General features: G+C 35.6%; 2 protein-coding genes across 2 annotated transcripts; both read left to right on the top strand.

Annotated features, from left to right (window-relative positions):
• Nucleotides 1-6,724: 6,724 nt before the first annotated feature.
• On the top strand, nt 6,725-9,382 carry LOC113225563 (gastrula zinc finger protein xLCGF3.1-like). The gene has a single exon (XM_026457890.1). It carries the CDS (start codon nt 6,916-6,918, stop codon nt 8,011-8,013), a length of 1,098 nt encoding a protein of 365 aa, XP_026313675.1. The 5' UTR covers nt 6,725-6,915; the 3' UTR covers nt 8,014-9,382.
• Nucleotides 9,383-14,393: 5,011 nt separating this feature from the next.
• Nucleotides 14,394-16,593, top strand: LOC113225564 (zinc finger protein OZF-like). Its single transcript, XM_026457891.1, has one exon. The coding sequence runs from the start codon at nt 15,125-15,127 to the stop codon at nt 16,409-16,411; it is 1,287 nt and encodes a 428-aa protein (XP_026313676.1). The 5' UTR covers nt 14,394-15,124; the 3' UTR covers nt 16,412-16,593.
• The last annotated feature ends 101 nt before the right edge of the window (nt 16,594-16,694 follow it).

Genomic DNA, 16,694 nt, shown 5'->3' with positions numbered 1-16,694 from the left:
GGAGCCATAGATACAAAAGTTGAAGTTGAAGCCGTGATCTGTAAAAAAAGGCCGATCTGTTATTATTTTTATTTTTTCCTGGGTCGTTAAGAGCTCTCATGCCAAAAAAGTTTTGACGTTGGCTCCGCCCAAATTTGCGAAACAAATATATGCCTGAAGCTCGCGTGACATGCAACAGGAGATGTTGAATTTTGCGCATTAAAAGTACCAAATTCGTTTTAGCGGAATTACTCTAAAACTAAAGGGATTAAAAAAAATCCGTAGTGACAGTTGTCGATCATGCATAAATATAATTAATTATGTAATTTTTGTCCTAATAACCTGCAGCATTTCGAGGCTAAATCGAAAAAATGTGAAAATTAGAGGTCATTTCGTGATTTTTATCTATCGAGGAAACTTTATTGTTTTATGTTTCTGATTAATGTCTATGCTTGAATATATCGTGTAGTTACTCATACAATATTTTATTTTTAACTTTAAAGTGGATATACCCCTCTAAAATCAAATCGAAGATTAGGAATTTTTTCTCTGCTCCCTCTTAAGGTATGAACTTGAAGTTACTGTAAAAGAAAAGTAGATATTTTTTTTATTTTTCTCGGTTTTGGGTGTTTGTCCTAAGCGCCCTTTCAACTAATGGCGGCGGCAGTGTTCATGCACAAACAATTGTGACTTCGAGGTATTACTGTATATGTTGTAAATTCTAGAAGATGATTACGTAGTTGCTAGTGAAATTAGTGTATAACTGGTAAATATAACACATATTGTATCTATGTATATGATATTTGTTACACATTAAAAGTATAAGGGTACAATACGTTAGACTCAATTGGTAGGATGTAGCAAATGTTATATGTATGTAATATTGGTTGTGCTTTGGGTTAAAGATAAAATAATGGTAATAACAAATAATAATGTATAGATATTAAATGTGCCTACAGATGTGCTCGATTTTTGAAGATAGCTATTGTCGCCGGATAGCGATCGTTAAACTAAGGTTAATATCTAATATCGGGCAAGTTGGTATGGGCCGACCAAGGAGAACGTATCATGACCAAATTGAGGCCATCCTAAAGAAGGGGCAGATCAAGAGTACCCTTAACCGACGAGCGTGTATGAAAGCATTGATGCGTGTTGATGAGGCGAAGGATGTGTGTCAGGACCGTAGCAAGTGGAAGACTGTTGTCTCTGCCTACCCCGATGGGAAAAAGGCGTGAAGTATATGTATGTATGTATGTAATATCTAATAAATATCGAACATAAACCTAATTTAAGACAAAACAATCCGATGTCGATCGTCTTTTGCTTGCTTATTTATTCGATTTTGTTTGATCACGCGTGTCGGTCGACAAAAAGCACGACGTCAATTGTCTTTTGCTTGCTCACTTACTCGATTTTGGCTGATCACACGTGTGGACCGACAAAAAAAAAACGATGTCGATCGTCTGTTGTTTGCACATATAAACTCGATTTTGTTTGATCACAAGTGCTGATCATACAAGAAATCGAGCACAAGTGCAACTTTCAGCACACTCTTATGTAGATGAGAAATTAAGCGAAGTATGTTTATGAAACACGTGAAATTATCATTATAATTGTATATATGTAATTGCATTTTAAAATAATTAATATACTTAGGTATATGCAGATTGAATTTCCGATTTTGCGGACCGGCAACTGGACCAGGCTAATATAAATATGTCCATGTGTTGTTTGTCTATTCACTCTGGTTTTTTTTCTATTTAGTTAGATTTTTTAAAATATAATCTAATTGTTTTACTGTAAGCTTGATTTTCCCTCTACTTCTCAACGCCGAGAGTGTACCTACTATATATATATTTTATTGCCCTGCACTAGGGAAACCCTGAGTCGCGGGTGCCGTGGACACACACATAGACAATCACAAATTAAATCCCAAACTCACGGGAGTAATAAATGTAGGCCGTACAAATATTTCACCCGTCACGGGAATTGAACCCAGGACCTCTGCGTAGGAAGTAAAAAGTGATATGATTATAAAAGCGTAAAAGCTTCCAGTACATAACAATAAAACAACGATTTCAGGTCCTAAGCATTTTATTACATTCCATTAATACCTGTTTCATATTTATTACAGTGAGCATAATAGAGTGTTAGGCTCAAGTCACACGGGCGCCGAGTCGAAGCGACGCGACGCGTCATGTTTTTCGCCTATAGCATATTCATCTCTTTTTTCCCATCATTAGTACAAATTTGTGTTATGCAAATATGGAGTCGCGGTTTGGTTGCAGTCGAGCGGCTTCGCGCTTCGACGCCTGTCGTCGCGCGTTACTTGGACGCAGTGAGACGTCAGACGCCGATCACACTGTGATCCGGGCGCGCTAATGACACTTACATCCAACGTCGCGCGTCGCCAGGCGTTGTATTTGAAAAACAGGACGCAACGCGACGCGACGCTTCGACTCTGCGCCAGTGTGAGTTGAGCTTTAGAAATTTGACTAGTCAGGTAAAAAAAGTCGTCACTTAGCTGGGTGTATCCGCAAAAATCTAGATTTAGTCGGTCTGCGGTTTCAATGTATACGGCCATATCTCAGTGTTTACCGTTGGCCAGATTGTTGATCAGACTGGTCTGGCCAATGGCATTTTTTTCATACCTTTTCATATAAATCATAGGTTCCCAAACTTTTTCGCTTTCCACCCACTAAGGCAAAATAAAAAAATTCCACGCCCACCACCACAAATAATAATTGAAAACACGTATAATTATTTATATTAAGTTAACACAAAAAATCAGAAGGTGACAAATTATATATTTGTAGTGTAGTTTTATTTACTTAGGTCATTCTGGTTTTTTTTCAAATGCGGAAGCACCCCCTGGACAGCTTCAACTTCTGAGGCCCCTATCGCCCCTCTATTACTTTTCAGCACCCACTTGGGGGGGGGGCACTTTGGGAAGCTATGATAGAAATCCTACAACATAAATTATCTTCGGTACCAAGCGGCTAAAGGAGTGGTGATAGAAAGATGCATCATTTCACACTTGACGAATGGTTAAAAAAATTAAGTGATATGGATATTGTTGGAACCATCTCGATGGTTGGAACGAACGGCATACACATATTTACGCAGTTAACGTTCAACAGTTAAGTATCGCCATGGACCAGTAACACAAGAGGACTGCTAATCTCCCTAGTAACTTTCTGTATGGCTCAATTTACATTGCGGCGGATCGGAATGGAATGGAAGCTTCAATTTCGCCTCGCTGCGCGGGAAGGCGAGCTTTTCCGCCAATGCTCGAGCATTCCAGCGACCGCACCTTGAGGCTGTAGTATTTCATCGACGTTTGACGTCACACTGCGCCTGCCTTCGCGTCACTTACCGCGGATTAGCGAGGCGTCGCCGACGGCAGTTGCGGAGTTTTTTCACGTTGCTCGCGCATTCGCGGGAATTGAAAAGTGACGTGATTTTTGACTCGTATCTAGTTTGTACCTTACACAATTGACGTTTTTGTAAGGTACAAACTAGAATGTTATAACCAATGGTCGGAAAAACGTGCTTCACATATACGTATAGATATAGGTACAAGGATTTACATAGAGTTGTTAAAACCACCAAATAATAATTAATTACTTTTTCGAATTCCGGATTTCAAATAGTTTTACTGCATCGTAAGACAAAACGACTGACCTAAAAAGTCGAAATTGATTTTAAAGTAATTCTACTGGCCTTTTACCAAAGCAGACAATAAAAAAGTTACGAGAATGGTCACTCTCTGCCCCTCCCTAGCTTTAGAGACCGCAGTTCGCCCCGCATAATATATTTGACGGAACGGCAACACGGCTGCCAGTTCCGTCAAATATACGGAAACCATTTCCGGAATTCGAAAAAATAATTAAGTAATATTTAGTGGTTGTAACAGCATGTATCTATATATGTGGAACACCTTTTTCTGGCCTATTCTGCCCTCGTAATGAAGAAAGACACAGCTTTGCGGACTTATATTATTATATACGCCATTTGTGCCTTTTTTCGTTCCGAAGGCAATATGATGATAATACACACACAAAGGTTGATAAAAACTTTAAAAAACACTTTAAAGGAGCATACTGTATAATGGAAATAAAAAATACATGTTCGGTTTTTTCAAATACTTAACAAATAGATAAGCTATGACGTCTCAAAGTTTTCCGAAAAATTATGAATAACATTGACACCCGAAGATTACCAGACGTCGTTGCTATGGCAACAAGAACGGTCTTCAGTAGGCGGAGTCAGCGCGCGAGTTCATGTATTTGACCAACAACACTACCCGCTACCCGCACATATCATTCGCCACCCGCTATCAGTTCGTCGCAGAGCAAACCGATCAAAAGTCATTTTCGCGCGCTTATCGTCGACCCGTAAACTTTTAAGCCATGGAGTCGTATTCGACTACTTCAAATTTTCACATTTTGAATTCATCATACAAAAGTATAATGCATTCAGTATCATGCAGTTTCGTGGTAAGGCCGCTTGTAAATTTTTTTGGCCAAATCTACCATTTAGTGATACGCTAGGCCACACTTTCTCGATTCTGATCGATTTTGAAAACAAAGGGACGAAAATTATTATGACCTTCAATATTATATGAATATTATATAAATATTCTATAACTCTTTCGTTATAACGTTTAGTAACGTTTCGTTTTTTTGTTCAGTTTTGTAGTATCTGTTATCAGTAGTATCTGTAATTTCGATATTTTTTGCATCACGTTGCCTCGAATGTCCGAATATAGTGAGCAAATAATTACATTCATTGCCGGATATGTAGTACGAGTATTACAAAAAAATATAAAATGCGAAGAATGTAACAGTGCGCTGTCTTTAGAAAAACCTGGAATTGGTCATACGTATGAGTTCGTTGCTTTCAAGGATGAAGGTGGTCTAGTTTATCCCACATAAGATGCCATCCAAATATGCAGATTAGCAGAGTTAGAAATCCGAAAAATAATAAACAAATCAGAAAAATTTCACACGAGGCCGACATTAAGTAAACCTCTTCTGTTTAGTAAGGTTTTACGATATGTCAGCAGTAACATTATCAGTCGTCTTGCCATTCACCGATTTGATCAATCACCGACGGAAAACCATCGAGTAAATTTAACTAAGGCAGTTGCAAGTTCATATATTAAAGTGCGTTTTCATTATTTAAGTCAATCGATAAGATCTTCTATTACAAAAAGACAGTTATATACATTGACTTACAATTATATGGACGTCGGGTCCGCGCTAAAAAGTGTCCGCACTTGTAAGGCGCTAAAATCGTATACAGAGCGCCAAACTCCGCTTTAGTCTTCATTTGTTCTACTGACAGCGCGATACTGCGATGACAGTACAATTTAAATTTCGAATAGGGTGACTTGGGACATTTTTTTCGTGGTTTTTGTATTAGACCCGTCGTCCATTTATTTGTAAGTCAATGGTTATATAATAAGCTTTTTTATTTCAAGGACAATACTTTTAATATTTGAAGTTGATTAAAAATTAAAGTTTAAATTTTTAAGTAATCAAAACTTTTTAAAAACAATTTTTAATAAAGGACTAAACAATCTTATTTTGTTATTTTTCTACTATATTAATATTTCACGACTACTTGTAATCAACGAATACTTGAATCGATTAATTGAATGGAATACGTGTATTTCGTTCAATCAATCGATTTAGCGCGGAAGGAGGTTTCCCATCACTAAATAGTTCTTATTACATCATAGTGGATACAAAAAATGTGGCACGCTTGATTTTCATACAAATTGCTGTACTTGCAGCGTCTATGTGTTTGAGACTACAGTCTCAAAGTCTCACATACACAGCGTTACCAATTTGTGGGGAATTCCCCAAAATTGCGGAGAATTTCAACTCGATTGGGGATTTCGTGGGGATTGGCGCTATGTGGGAAAACTGTGGGGATTATCATTTTGTTTATCTATCGATTGCCGATGCATTTCTACTAGACTAGTTTGATCGTTACTTGTAACACTGTGATTCACTATATCGATATGTTTTTCTATCGCATTAGACACGCAATAAACAGCTTAAATAGAATTATTATCAGAGCACTTGGTTCTGATTTGTAAAATTGCCAGTCGGTGCGTGTTGAGTTCGCAATCTTTTCTCTCGCTTAGCCGGTCTCCAGTATGAAGAAAAACGAAATCAGCTATTGGTAAACGAAGCCGAGCAGTTACTACTACACCACAACTTACCACTCGTCACCTTTAAATATTAAATTTATGTCGAAACTTAATTTACTCATTGATTAGTTCTAACATTAACATAGTGTCACCAAATGTGCAACAAATAATTAAGTTACTTAATTTTGTAAGGCAAATAAATTTTTTTTTCAAGACTGATTAATGTTGAATTTTATTAAAATAAATAAACGATTTAAGGAATCTAATTTTCTAATTTTCTTTACATTTTACATTCTCTTTACATTCACAGCAAACGCAATAGATGATTACATTTTGTGTTTTTTAATTCTTTATTATATTATTGAGCGATGTATTTGTTATAAATAATCATAACTCGAGATGTGGGGAATATGAACTTTGCTCTCCCCAAATTTGGGGATTTTAACCGAGATTTTTGGTAATTTTGAACAATTGGCACTGGCAACGCTGCACACACTAGCCAGCCATTCATTATGAAAAAAAAAAAGATATTTTTCACAAATTGTGTTTGGTTTGGTGTTTGAGTGTTAATTTTATCTCCCTTGACACTGGCAAAATTCTTCAAGAGAGGCCAAAAACAATAGAAAATGGAATAGAATAGAATTTGTCGTGTTGTGTATTGATGTGTGGGTACGTTAATCATAATCACATCGGTGAATATTGTTGGGAGGGAGTCTCTTCGAGCACATTATCAACTATTGCCATACAGAGACTTACAGAGTTACAAGATAATAATGAAAGTTAAGGAAGAGGCAAGCGAATCAGAAAACAACCTCGTGGATTTATACGGCAATGTCCACATTAAAGTAGAACCAGTTGATGATGCCATAGAACATATTGCAGAGGAGCTGGTTCTCTATGCAAATCACAAAATTAAGGAAGAATTGGTCGTAGGACCTGTGGTGTTGCAGCCTGTTGTATTAGTTCAAGAAAGATGTGTGCAGAGTACATCTGATGGATTGAATGTTGATACGCGACCATACAAATGTGATATTTGCACTAAATGTTATGCAAATAAATACCATCTTAAGCGCCACAAAATAACTCATATTGGAGAGACACCAAACCAATGTGAACAATGTAACGAATCATTTACCTGTAAAGCAAGTTATAATAAACATTTAAGGACTCATACAGGAGATAAACGGCACAAATGCGATATTTGCCATAAATGTTTTACAAAACCACATATACTTAAAGCTCATATATTGACTCATACTGGAGAGAAACCATACAAATGTGATATTTGCAATAAACGTTTTGTAAGAAAACATCATGCTAAGCGTCATATAATGGTCCATACTGGAGAGAAACCATACAAATGTGACCACTGTAACAAATGTTTTGTCCGCAAAGAAGATTATGAAATACATTTAAAGACTCATACTGGAGAGAAACCATACAAGTGCAATATTTGCAATGAACGTTTTACAAGAAAACGGGATCTTAAAATTCATATAATGGTCCATACTGGAGAGCGACCATACAAATGTAATCACTGTAACAAATCTTTTATGCGTAAAGCACATTGTCAAACACATTTGAAGATTCATACGGGTGAGAAACCATACATATGTGATATCTGCAATAAATGTTTCATACGAAAATATGAACTTAAGTGTCATATAATGGTTCATACTGGTAAGAAACCATATGAGTGTGAAGTCTGCCGTAAAGGTTTTATAACAAAATATCAACTTCAGTGTCATATAATGGCCCATTCTGTTAATACACCATATGAGTGTGATATTTGCAAAAAATGTTTCACAGCAAAACATGACCTTAAGCATCATTATAAAGGTCCATGCTACAGAGAAACCATACAAATGTGACCACTGTTACAAAGTTTTTACTTTAAAAGAAAGTTGTGATGGCATTTAAAGATTCCTGCTCGAGAGAAACCGTACATTAAAACAAGTACTTAATTGTCGTAGTGGCCCATTGATGTGAAAATGTCCAACAATAGAACTGGGGCCTTACCATGAACTCTTATTACGCTTCAGTTTTAGAGGTAAAACGAATAGTTGTGAGACAGCCCTACATGGGGTGTATATCACCATCCCCCTTTTTTGTCGTTACGAACCTATACTGAACTGTAAAAAGAGTTCATGGTAAAGCCCCTGGTCCTTTAATTCACAAATGTTGTGCATAGCTGGTATCTGTTTCAAATTTACTCTTAATAAAAATGTTGTTAGCTTTGGACAACATTATACACAATTTGTTCACAAATTTCTACTCTAATAAATATAATCTTGCTTCATATATATAGTAAGTATGTTCGTATAGTATTTTTAATTGTACCAAACAAACGTTCATTTATATGCCACTTTGAAATATTGTTTATTGTATGAGATGTGTTCTTTTGAGTTTTCAAAGAATTTGCAGAAACTGAGAATGCCTTATATTAGAATTCGGCACATGTTTCTATCATAAGTCTGCATGTTAAGCCATTAATACGTAATTATTCTCTTATTAATTTAACAATTAATTTTATTAACAATATAATTTAATTACTGTCAATATTATCTTGAAACAGACACCAAATCTCTACACGTAACTTTCTCATTTCAAGTGCAATACGTGTAGATTAGTTGATAGTTTATTTCATTGTCATATTATATTGTATGTATGTTAGTCCTTAAGGTACATATTATATGGGTCATGTGGCCTCAAATAAATGTCTTAATAAATAAATACAAATAAAATAAATAAGGAATACTGAGATCCATGAATATTTGAATATATCAACCATCAAAGGAGTAAAGGATCCATAAGAACGAATTGGCGAGAAACCTGTTGCATTTACAAAACCCAACGCGGTTGAAACGATGGCTCTTTTTAAACCTAGATCAACGAATGTGAACCAGTACAAACCATGACGAGGGCATGATGCTTGCAGGAGCAACTCCCTCCATCGCCATTAAGAAAACCCATCTGATTATGGCTTTACAAGCCAATGGCAGATTGAATAGGATATAAAAAAAACGGACTCCAGACGACGACGAATGAGGAAAAGCTCAAGAACAACCTAGCTCAATTGAAAACCCGCCGGAACCATCCCCAGACAGCATTCAGCCGCGACGCTCCACTAGGCAGCGCCATTCCCCAGCTCACCTGAATGACTACATCTGCAGAACGAGGCCGGGAAGATTGTGGTGAATGCCATATAGTATATAAGAAATACACATACGTTTCATGTCACTCAAATTAGTTTTTTTATTTAGTAACAGTAGAGCTCCTTGTGAAAAAGTTCGTCCAGGGAAGTACTGCCACCTTACCTATTTCTGCCGCTCAGCTGTAATGTCAGCATTACTGTGTTCCGGTTTTGAAGGGTAAGGGTGCTGGTTTACTTACAGGCACATATGTCTTGGAGTGAGACGTGACAGTGGCTGTGCCCCTCAGATCTTTGCGATTTAAAGCTCTGACTGGTACTACAACTGTTATGGACATGCGCACGACTTGTTCAAAGTCGAAGATTATTTATTCCATAGGTAAAATAAATTTACACTTGAAAACGTCACATTTAAGTTACTGCTCGTTCACTACGCTGACCTCCCTGAGAAGAACGAGCAAGAAACTCTAGGGATTGCTCTTTTCAAATAAACTTAAATGCTATTTAATGCGGATTCTGGAGCCATGTCGTCTTTCCATACATCTTTATCTAACACGTAGTCTTCAATTTTGTAATATGATTTTTCGATCAAAATATTTTTAATGTAGATTTTAAACTTAGGAAATGATAAACTTAATATATGCTCCGGAATCTTATTGTAAAAAAAACCATTGACTTACAATTACATGGACGTCGGGTCCGCGCTAAAAAGTATCCGAACTTATAGGGCGTTAAAATCGTATTCAGAGCGTCATTCACGCTTTAGTCTTCTTTTGTTCGACTGATAGCGCGCTTGTCAATGATGCCTATGTATTGTGTAGAAAACCTTGTAAAAATTACTCAACTTAAGTGAAAAAACAGGATGGTATATGATACTTTCAGTAAGTACTACATTGTGTTATCATAGTTATCATTTAAAAGTGTTATTTTATGCACTAGTATATATATAGTTTTTAATTTATATTTAAATTAGTCGTAAATATAAATTACAAAAGCAATCAAAATAATCAAATAGCTAACTGTCTCTTTCCGACTCATAGCTTGCGTAAAAGACTGAACGAGACCCATCACGTCAATTTCAATTGTTTCAAACACAAGCGTTTGAAATATTTAGAACAAAATTTTCATAGAGTCGCTTTGATGCTAATATTATTATTAAAATATTTTTTAATACTTTCAAATATTGTTGTACTCTTTCTACGGCTTGGGGTTACGAATCAGAAGACTGAAAATACATTTGCCCGAAATAACGCTTGCATGAATTTCCATAATCCCGAAAGCATTTTTTTAGGTTTTTTTTAGAATATTACAAAACAAACCTAAGCTAACTTAGTCTTTTCTTTGTAATAAGCATCCAAAACTCCGTAAAGCGTAACGGTTTTATTATGAATCGGTTTTCAGGATTATGAAAATTTGGCTTTACGTTGAATTTGAATTAAAAAAAATTGAAACATCGGTACATTTCTTATGGCATGGCATAATAAATGTATTTAATTCAGTTTTCCTCGAGATCCTATACTTTGCTTACTATGGAGAAATATAATAGCTGAATCGCGGCGAGAAGAACATTTTATCCCGAAAATATACAAATTTGTTTGCTCGGCTCATTTCATACAATCGGGTATATAAGTAACCAGCAAACGCTTACGAAAATTAAAAAAAACAGCTTTACCAACATTGCTAGTAAGAACTGGTTTTTGGTGCCTAGGCATTATATCAAATTTTATTAAATTTATATTAAAGCTTTGGTATGTGATTACATCAATTAGCGAACTGTGCATAGAAAGGAGAGAATACAGGAATTTATCCAGTAAACATAACTTGAACTTAGGGAGAATGTGACAAATATTAACAGAGAACATCTTACACCGCCAAAATGCATTAAAAATCAAAAGTTGGATGAATGACAAAATATACCAACTTAAGAAACAAAGAAGGTAATTGAAGCAGACTGACACTGCAAATAAAATAGGATTTTTTAAATAAGTTTAAGCAATTTGTAGCTTTCAGATGCAAACAATGCATAATAATACAAATACTATAACCTTGATAGCCTAACGGTTTGCACTGTGGGCACAGGATGAGAAGTTCCCGGGTTCGATACCGGTAGGATCAATTTAACAAATTAACTTTTCTAAATAGTTCTGGTTTTGGTATTCTATTGTAAGACAATCACCTGGTCTGAAACTAGGGAACTCTCAGTACATACTCCCCATGAGTATCAGAGCAACAGAATCCCAGAGCAGAACCAATTTACAAAAGTTCATTTCCCAAATTGGTTCTACCGGGAATCGAACCTCGGACCAAGAACGATGGAATTTATTTCGGGGCACAATTCAAAATACCCAGGCCAAAACAATTTTCGAAAAGTTCACATTTAGTTTTATAGTTGATTGAGCTGATTTTTTACGATTTTTAAAAAAATGCTCGAATAACTCGGGAAATCGGGTACGAGAATTCTCGAAACTCAAGAAAAAAAATCAGACACCCTAGCTCGTAATGAATGGCATTGTATAAAATTTAACATTTACATATATTTGTTTATAAATAATAAAGGCTACTCCATTATACCTATGTTCACGTACTTTTCACTAGAAGCTACATATGGTGCATTTTGGTAAGTTTCCAGTAGAAGCTGAATATGGTGTTTTTTTGCGCCTTTCAATTGTTGCAAGCAAAATTAGACAGTAATGCGATGACATTACAATTTAAATTCAACGTTTTAGCTTTTTCATATTCCTTTACATGTCACTACGTTTAAATAGGTTGACTTGGGACATTTTTTTCGTGGTTTTTGTATTAGACCCGTCGTCCATTTATTTGTAAGTCAATGGTAAAAACGTATACAGTTACCCATAAAAGAGTTGTTTACCTTGGTTAAACGAAATCGTGGTACCGTGAGTTTGGACTTAGCTCTAAGGTTAATGTTATGGATATCTTCTTTCTTATTGAAATTATGTATATTTTTACGGGCATATAAAATATTTGAGTAAATGTACTGTGATGCCACAATCATGATAGGTACCAGTCTCCTTAAACTTTTCTCTGAGAGTTACCCGACAGCCTAGACGGTACACAGAACGAATCGCTCGTTTTTGCAATACAAATATGGTTTGAATATCTGCCGCTTTACCCCACATGAGATTCCCATAGGACATTATACTATGGAAGTAACTAAAGTAAACTAGTCTAGCAGTACTAACATCGGTAAGCTCACGTATTCTGCGGACTGCGTATGCCGCGGAGCTTAATCTGCTGGCCAGAGACGATATTTGTGGAAACCATTGAAGTTTACTATCTAAGGTCACTCCCAAGAAGACTGCTTTATTAACAAGGTCTAACTTTTCTCCGTTTATTTCTATGCTTGAACTAGTCGATTTTACGTTAGGTAATTCAAATTTAACACATTTTGTCTTCTTGGCATTAAGCAATAAATAGTTAGCATTAAACCAATAAACTACCTTAGAGAGGGTATCATTAATATGGTCATAGTTAATGTCATGTCTGTCTGTTTTAAAAATCAAGGATGTGTCATCAGCAAACAATACTATTTCGCAGTTCGTGCCGTCACTTAATAAAAAAAATTAAGTTTAGTTTTATTTTAAGTTAATGAAGCCTAATATTTCGAGTTATTAATAACTCTCATTCATTTCACCGAGAATTGTATATTTTCAGACGAATCTGGTTTTATGCCCAAAATTGGGCCCTAAAGCCGGTACAACGAACAATAGACATTGGCGGATTTTCCAAAAATAAAAATTCTCTACCGCTAGACCACCTGTTTTGAATTAGAAGTCATTGAGTTCTCTCAACCGAGATTAATGCGCATGCTTTAGAATGCTTGCGCATTACGCGGAAGATTTTAGCTCGTATCTAGTTTGTGCGTTGCACAATTGACCATAAAATTCATTACGCTAAACAATAGCGTCACAAATGTCAAAACTTTCCGATCGGCCAGTTGTGAATCGCAATTGTGCGCCTCGACACGGAAGAGGCACAATTTCTGGTCTGGAGAGGCAATCAAAATCAATCTGCAGGCCTCCGACCGGCGGCTGTGGCATCAAAGAACTGCGTGCAAAACTGTCCGCTGGACAATATACTTATTTGCACGCGGCAATTGGCGATGCAGCTTGATTTTGATTGCCTCTCCCGATCGGAAACTGCGTCTTTTCCGAGTCGAGGCGTATAATATTGCGGATGGGCTACCCGATTGGATAAACTTCCTTAAATAGTATTGTCATGAAAATCGTGCTCTATTATCTTCCAGCAACATCGCATCTATTTGTAACCGTCAGTAACTTAAATGTTATAATATTGTTGTAAAGTCTTAACTTACTATTGCTACAATACTTATAAATTACCTATGTACAATGTTTAAAAATAATTGATAATCAGATACCTACACACAACGTTTTGCATAAAATACAACCCCTTCGGTACAAATTCAAAGTGAAATCAAAATGAAGAATAGGCTGTAAGGCATTATGCCAAAGCCATTATAAAACTCTACTTAAAAAAAAAGAAATGTAATCAATTACACCTTGTTGGGTTATGTTAAGATTTATTTTAATAAAAGTAAAAACCGAGCTACGTGAGATAGCTTGAAGGAATGGTCTGTCCTTGTCTAACAAGTTACCAAGGCTAAATAAAATCATCTTAGGTAGTGTCTAGTGTATTAACTTATATAATTTTGGTCATTGACCTACCAACTTTTGGTTAAATCAAATTAGCTTAAAGATAATATGCTTTTACTGTTATAATAAAAAAAAATATCAACAATGAAACCTTCTATTATGAAGTAGCATATCAAATAAGTATACTAATTTGAATTACGAAATAATATTAGTAGTTTTGGTCATCCATAAGCGGCCACATTTTCTGTAAAAATGAAAAAGTTAAAAACAATGTGTCTGGCTGAAACATGCATGAAAGAGACGCATTACTACTTTGAATCCTCTCACTCGGCTCGTTTTAAGAGCGCTTTTGAAGCGACGTTAGTGCGTTTTTACAGTTCCCAATATTTGTGTTCATATGAACCACAAACTTAATAAGAGATACTACATATGAACGCTAAAAAATTATTCTGAATCGTACTCGCTGCGGTGTGCACGTAAATTGTTAATTCAAAATTATTGGCAATAGCCATTTGTGTTGCGAGAAAGCAGAAAAGGAAAATAAAATCATATTTGGTACACCCTTACGTGATCTAAGATATTTAAAAGGACAGTTTGTGTCGCTTTAAGAAGATTTGAGGCTTTATCCTTGTAAGTTTTTTAATTATTTCCGAATGTCGATAAGCACATTCTATGGATTATTGGCAATCGTAAGCCTCACGAGCAATCGCGCCATAGTAAACGGCACGCAATACAACTACACATACGAACGCGACTCGAGCGCACAACCAACTGACTGCAGCGCCGGCGTTTTCTCTCCCGTCAGAACAAAATACGAAGTTCCGTTGGCTCAATTCAGTTTAACGTCCAACTCTGAACGTCGAAAATCCGACAGTGCTCGATAAAAAAGCGCCGCGTTTTAAAAGCGCCGTCGTGTGAATAAACACGTGGATTTAAATGTCTCATCAACGTTTTTTTAAAAAACGCTCGTGCGAATGAGGCCTAAAGGATGGAAAAAAATAAAGGAACTTAGTTCCTTAACCTGACATTGGGGGAATCATCGATAGAGCTATAATAGTCTGTGGAGCTATGGCATTCTAAAGAACAAGAATAATAAAAGTTTTACAAAACACACTGTGTCACACTGCCCTGACCAAATATTAGAAAAGGCGGCTTCCCAAATAGAAAAAGAATTATTATTATCTATAACAGCTAATAATGTCGTACACGGACCTAAGAGATGTTATGAATGTTAAGGAGGAGGCAAGCGAATTGGAAAACAGCTCCATGGATTTACATATGAATTATTACATCAAAGAAGAGCCAGTTGGTGTTGCAGAAGAAGAACAAAGCAAGAAAGAGGAGCTGGAACTGTACGCAGATCATGAAATCAAGGAAGAGTTGGTCATAGGACCTGTTTTGTTACAGCCTACTGATTTAGCGCAAACAAAATTTGTGCAGAAAACATCTGAGGGATTGAATATCTATACTCGCTCATATAAGGGTGATATTTGCAATAAATGTTATACAAGAAAACGGACACTTACAACTCATAAAATTACCCATACTGGTGAAGAATCATACAAATGTGATCACTGTAACAAAGTTTACTATAAATCAAAATTTGTTGTACATTTGAAGACTCATAATCGAGAAAAACCATACAAGTGTGATACATGCAATAAGTGTTTTACAACAAAACAGACGCTTAAATTACATATAAAAACCCATACTGGAGAAAAACCTTGCAAATGTAATCACTATAACAAATGTTTTAGCTATCAAACAAGTTGTATTCAGCATGTAAAGACTCATACTGGAGAAAAACCATACAAGTGTGATACATGCAATAAATGTTTTACAACAAGAATGTCACTTAAATTGCATATAATGATCCATACTGCGGAAAAACCGTACAAATGTGATGTATGTAATAAATGTTTTGTAACAAAACGGAACCTTAAAGTTCATGAAATTTCCCATACTGGAGAAAAACTATACAAATGTGATGTATGTAATAAATGTTTTGCAACAAAACAGATCCTTAAAGTTCATAAAACTACCCATACTGGAGAAAAACCATACAACTGTGATGTGTGTAATAAATGTTTTACAGGAAAACAGTACCTTAAAGTTCATAAAATTACCCATTCTGGAGAAAAACCATACAAATGTGACGTATGTAATAAATGTTTTACAACAAAACAGGTCCTTAAAGTTCATAAAATTACCCATACTGGAGAAAAACCATACAAGTGTGATATATGCAATAAATGTTTTACAACAAGACGGACACTTAAATTGCATATAATGATTCATACTGCGGAAAAACCATACAAATGTGATCACTGTAACAAATGTTTTGCCCGTAAAGATAGTCTATGTAATCATTTAAGGACTCATACTAATCCAAAACCACACAAATGTCATATTTGCAATAAATGTTTTACAACAAAACAAGCACTTAAAACTCATACAAAGATGCATACTGGTGAGAAACCATAATTATAAATTTGACTACTTACTGTAACAAGTTTTTCACTATTAAATTAAATTGTATTAGGCATAGAGACTCATACTGGTTTGAAACAGTACAAGTGTGATATTTGTAATGAAACGTTATACAAAAAAACATGAACACAAATGTGAAAATATATTATATAACAATTTTTTTACTATTAAATTAAATTGTATTACGTGTATAGGGTATACCAGAACTCTACTCAATGCTCAAGTCAGCATCTGAGTATGGTTTAAAGCACTCGAAATCATACTCAAGTCCCTGCCA

The sequence above is a fragment of the Hyposmocoma kahamanoa genome, unplaced genomic scaffold (assembly GCF_003589595.1).
Source record: "Hyposmocoma kahamanoa isolate Upper Pololo Valley unplaced genomic scaffold, ASM358959v1 167, whole genome shotgun sequence".
Lineage (NCBI taxonomy): Eukaryota > Metazoa > Arthropoda > Insecta > Lepidoptera > Cosmopterigidae > Hyposmocoma > Hyposmocoma kahamanoa.
Note: the sequence above shows the minus strand (reverse complement) of the source record. Positions and strands in the feature narration are given on the sequence as shown.

What these genes read in the sequence shown, in the direction of transcription:
- LOC113225563 (XM_026457890.1), top strand. Translation starts at nt 6,916, where the DNA reads ATGAAAGTTAAGGAAGAGGCAAGCGAATCAGAAAACAACCTCGTGGAT.
- LOC113225564 (XM_026457891.1), top strand. Translation starts at nt 15,125, where the DNA reads ATGTCGTACACGGACCTAAGAGATGTTATGAATGTTAAGGAGGAGGCA.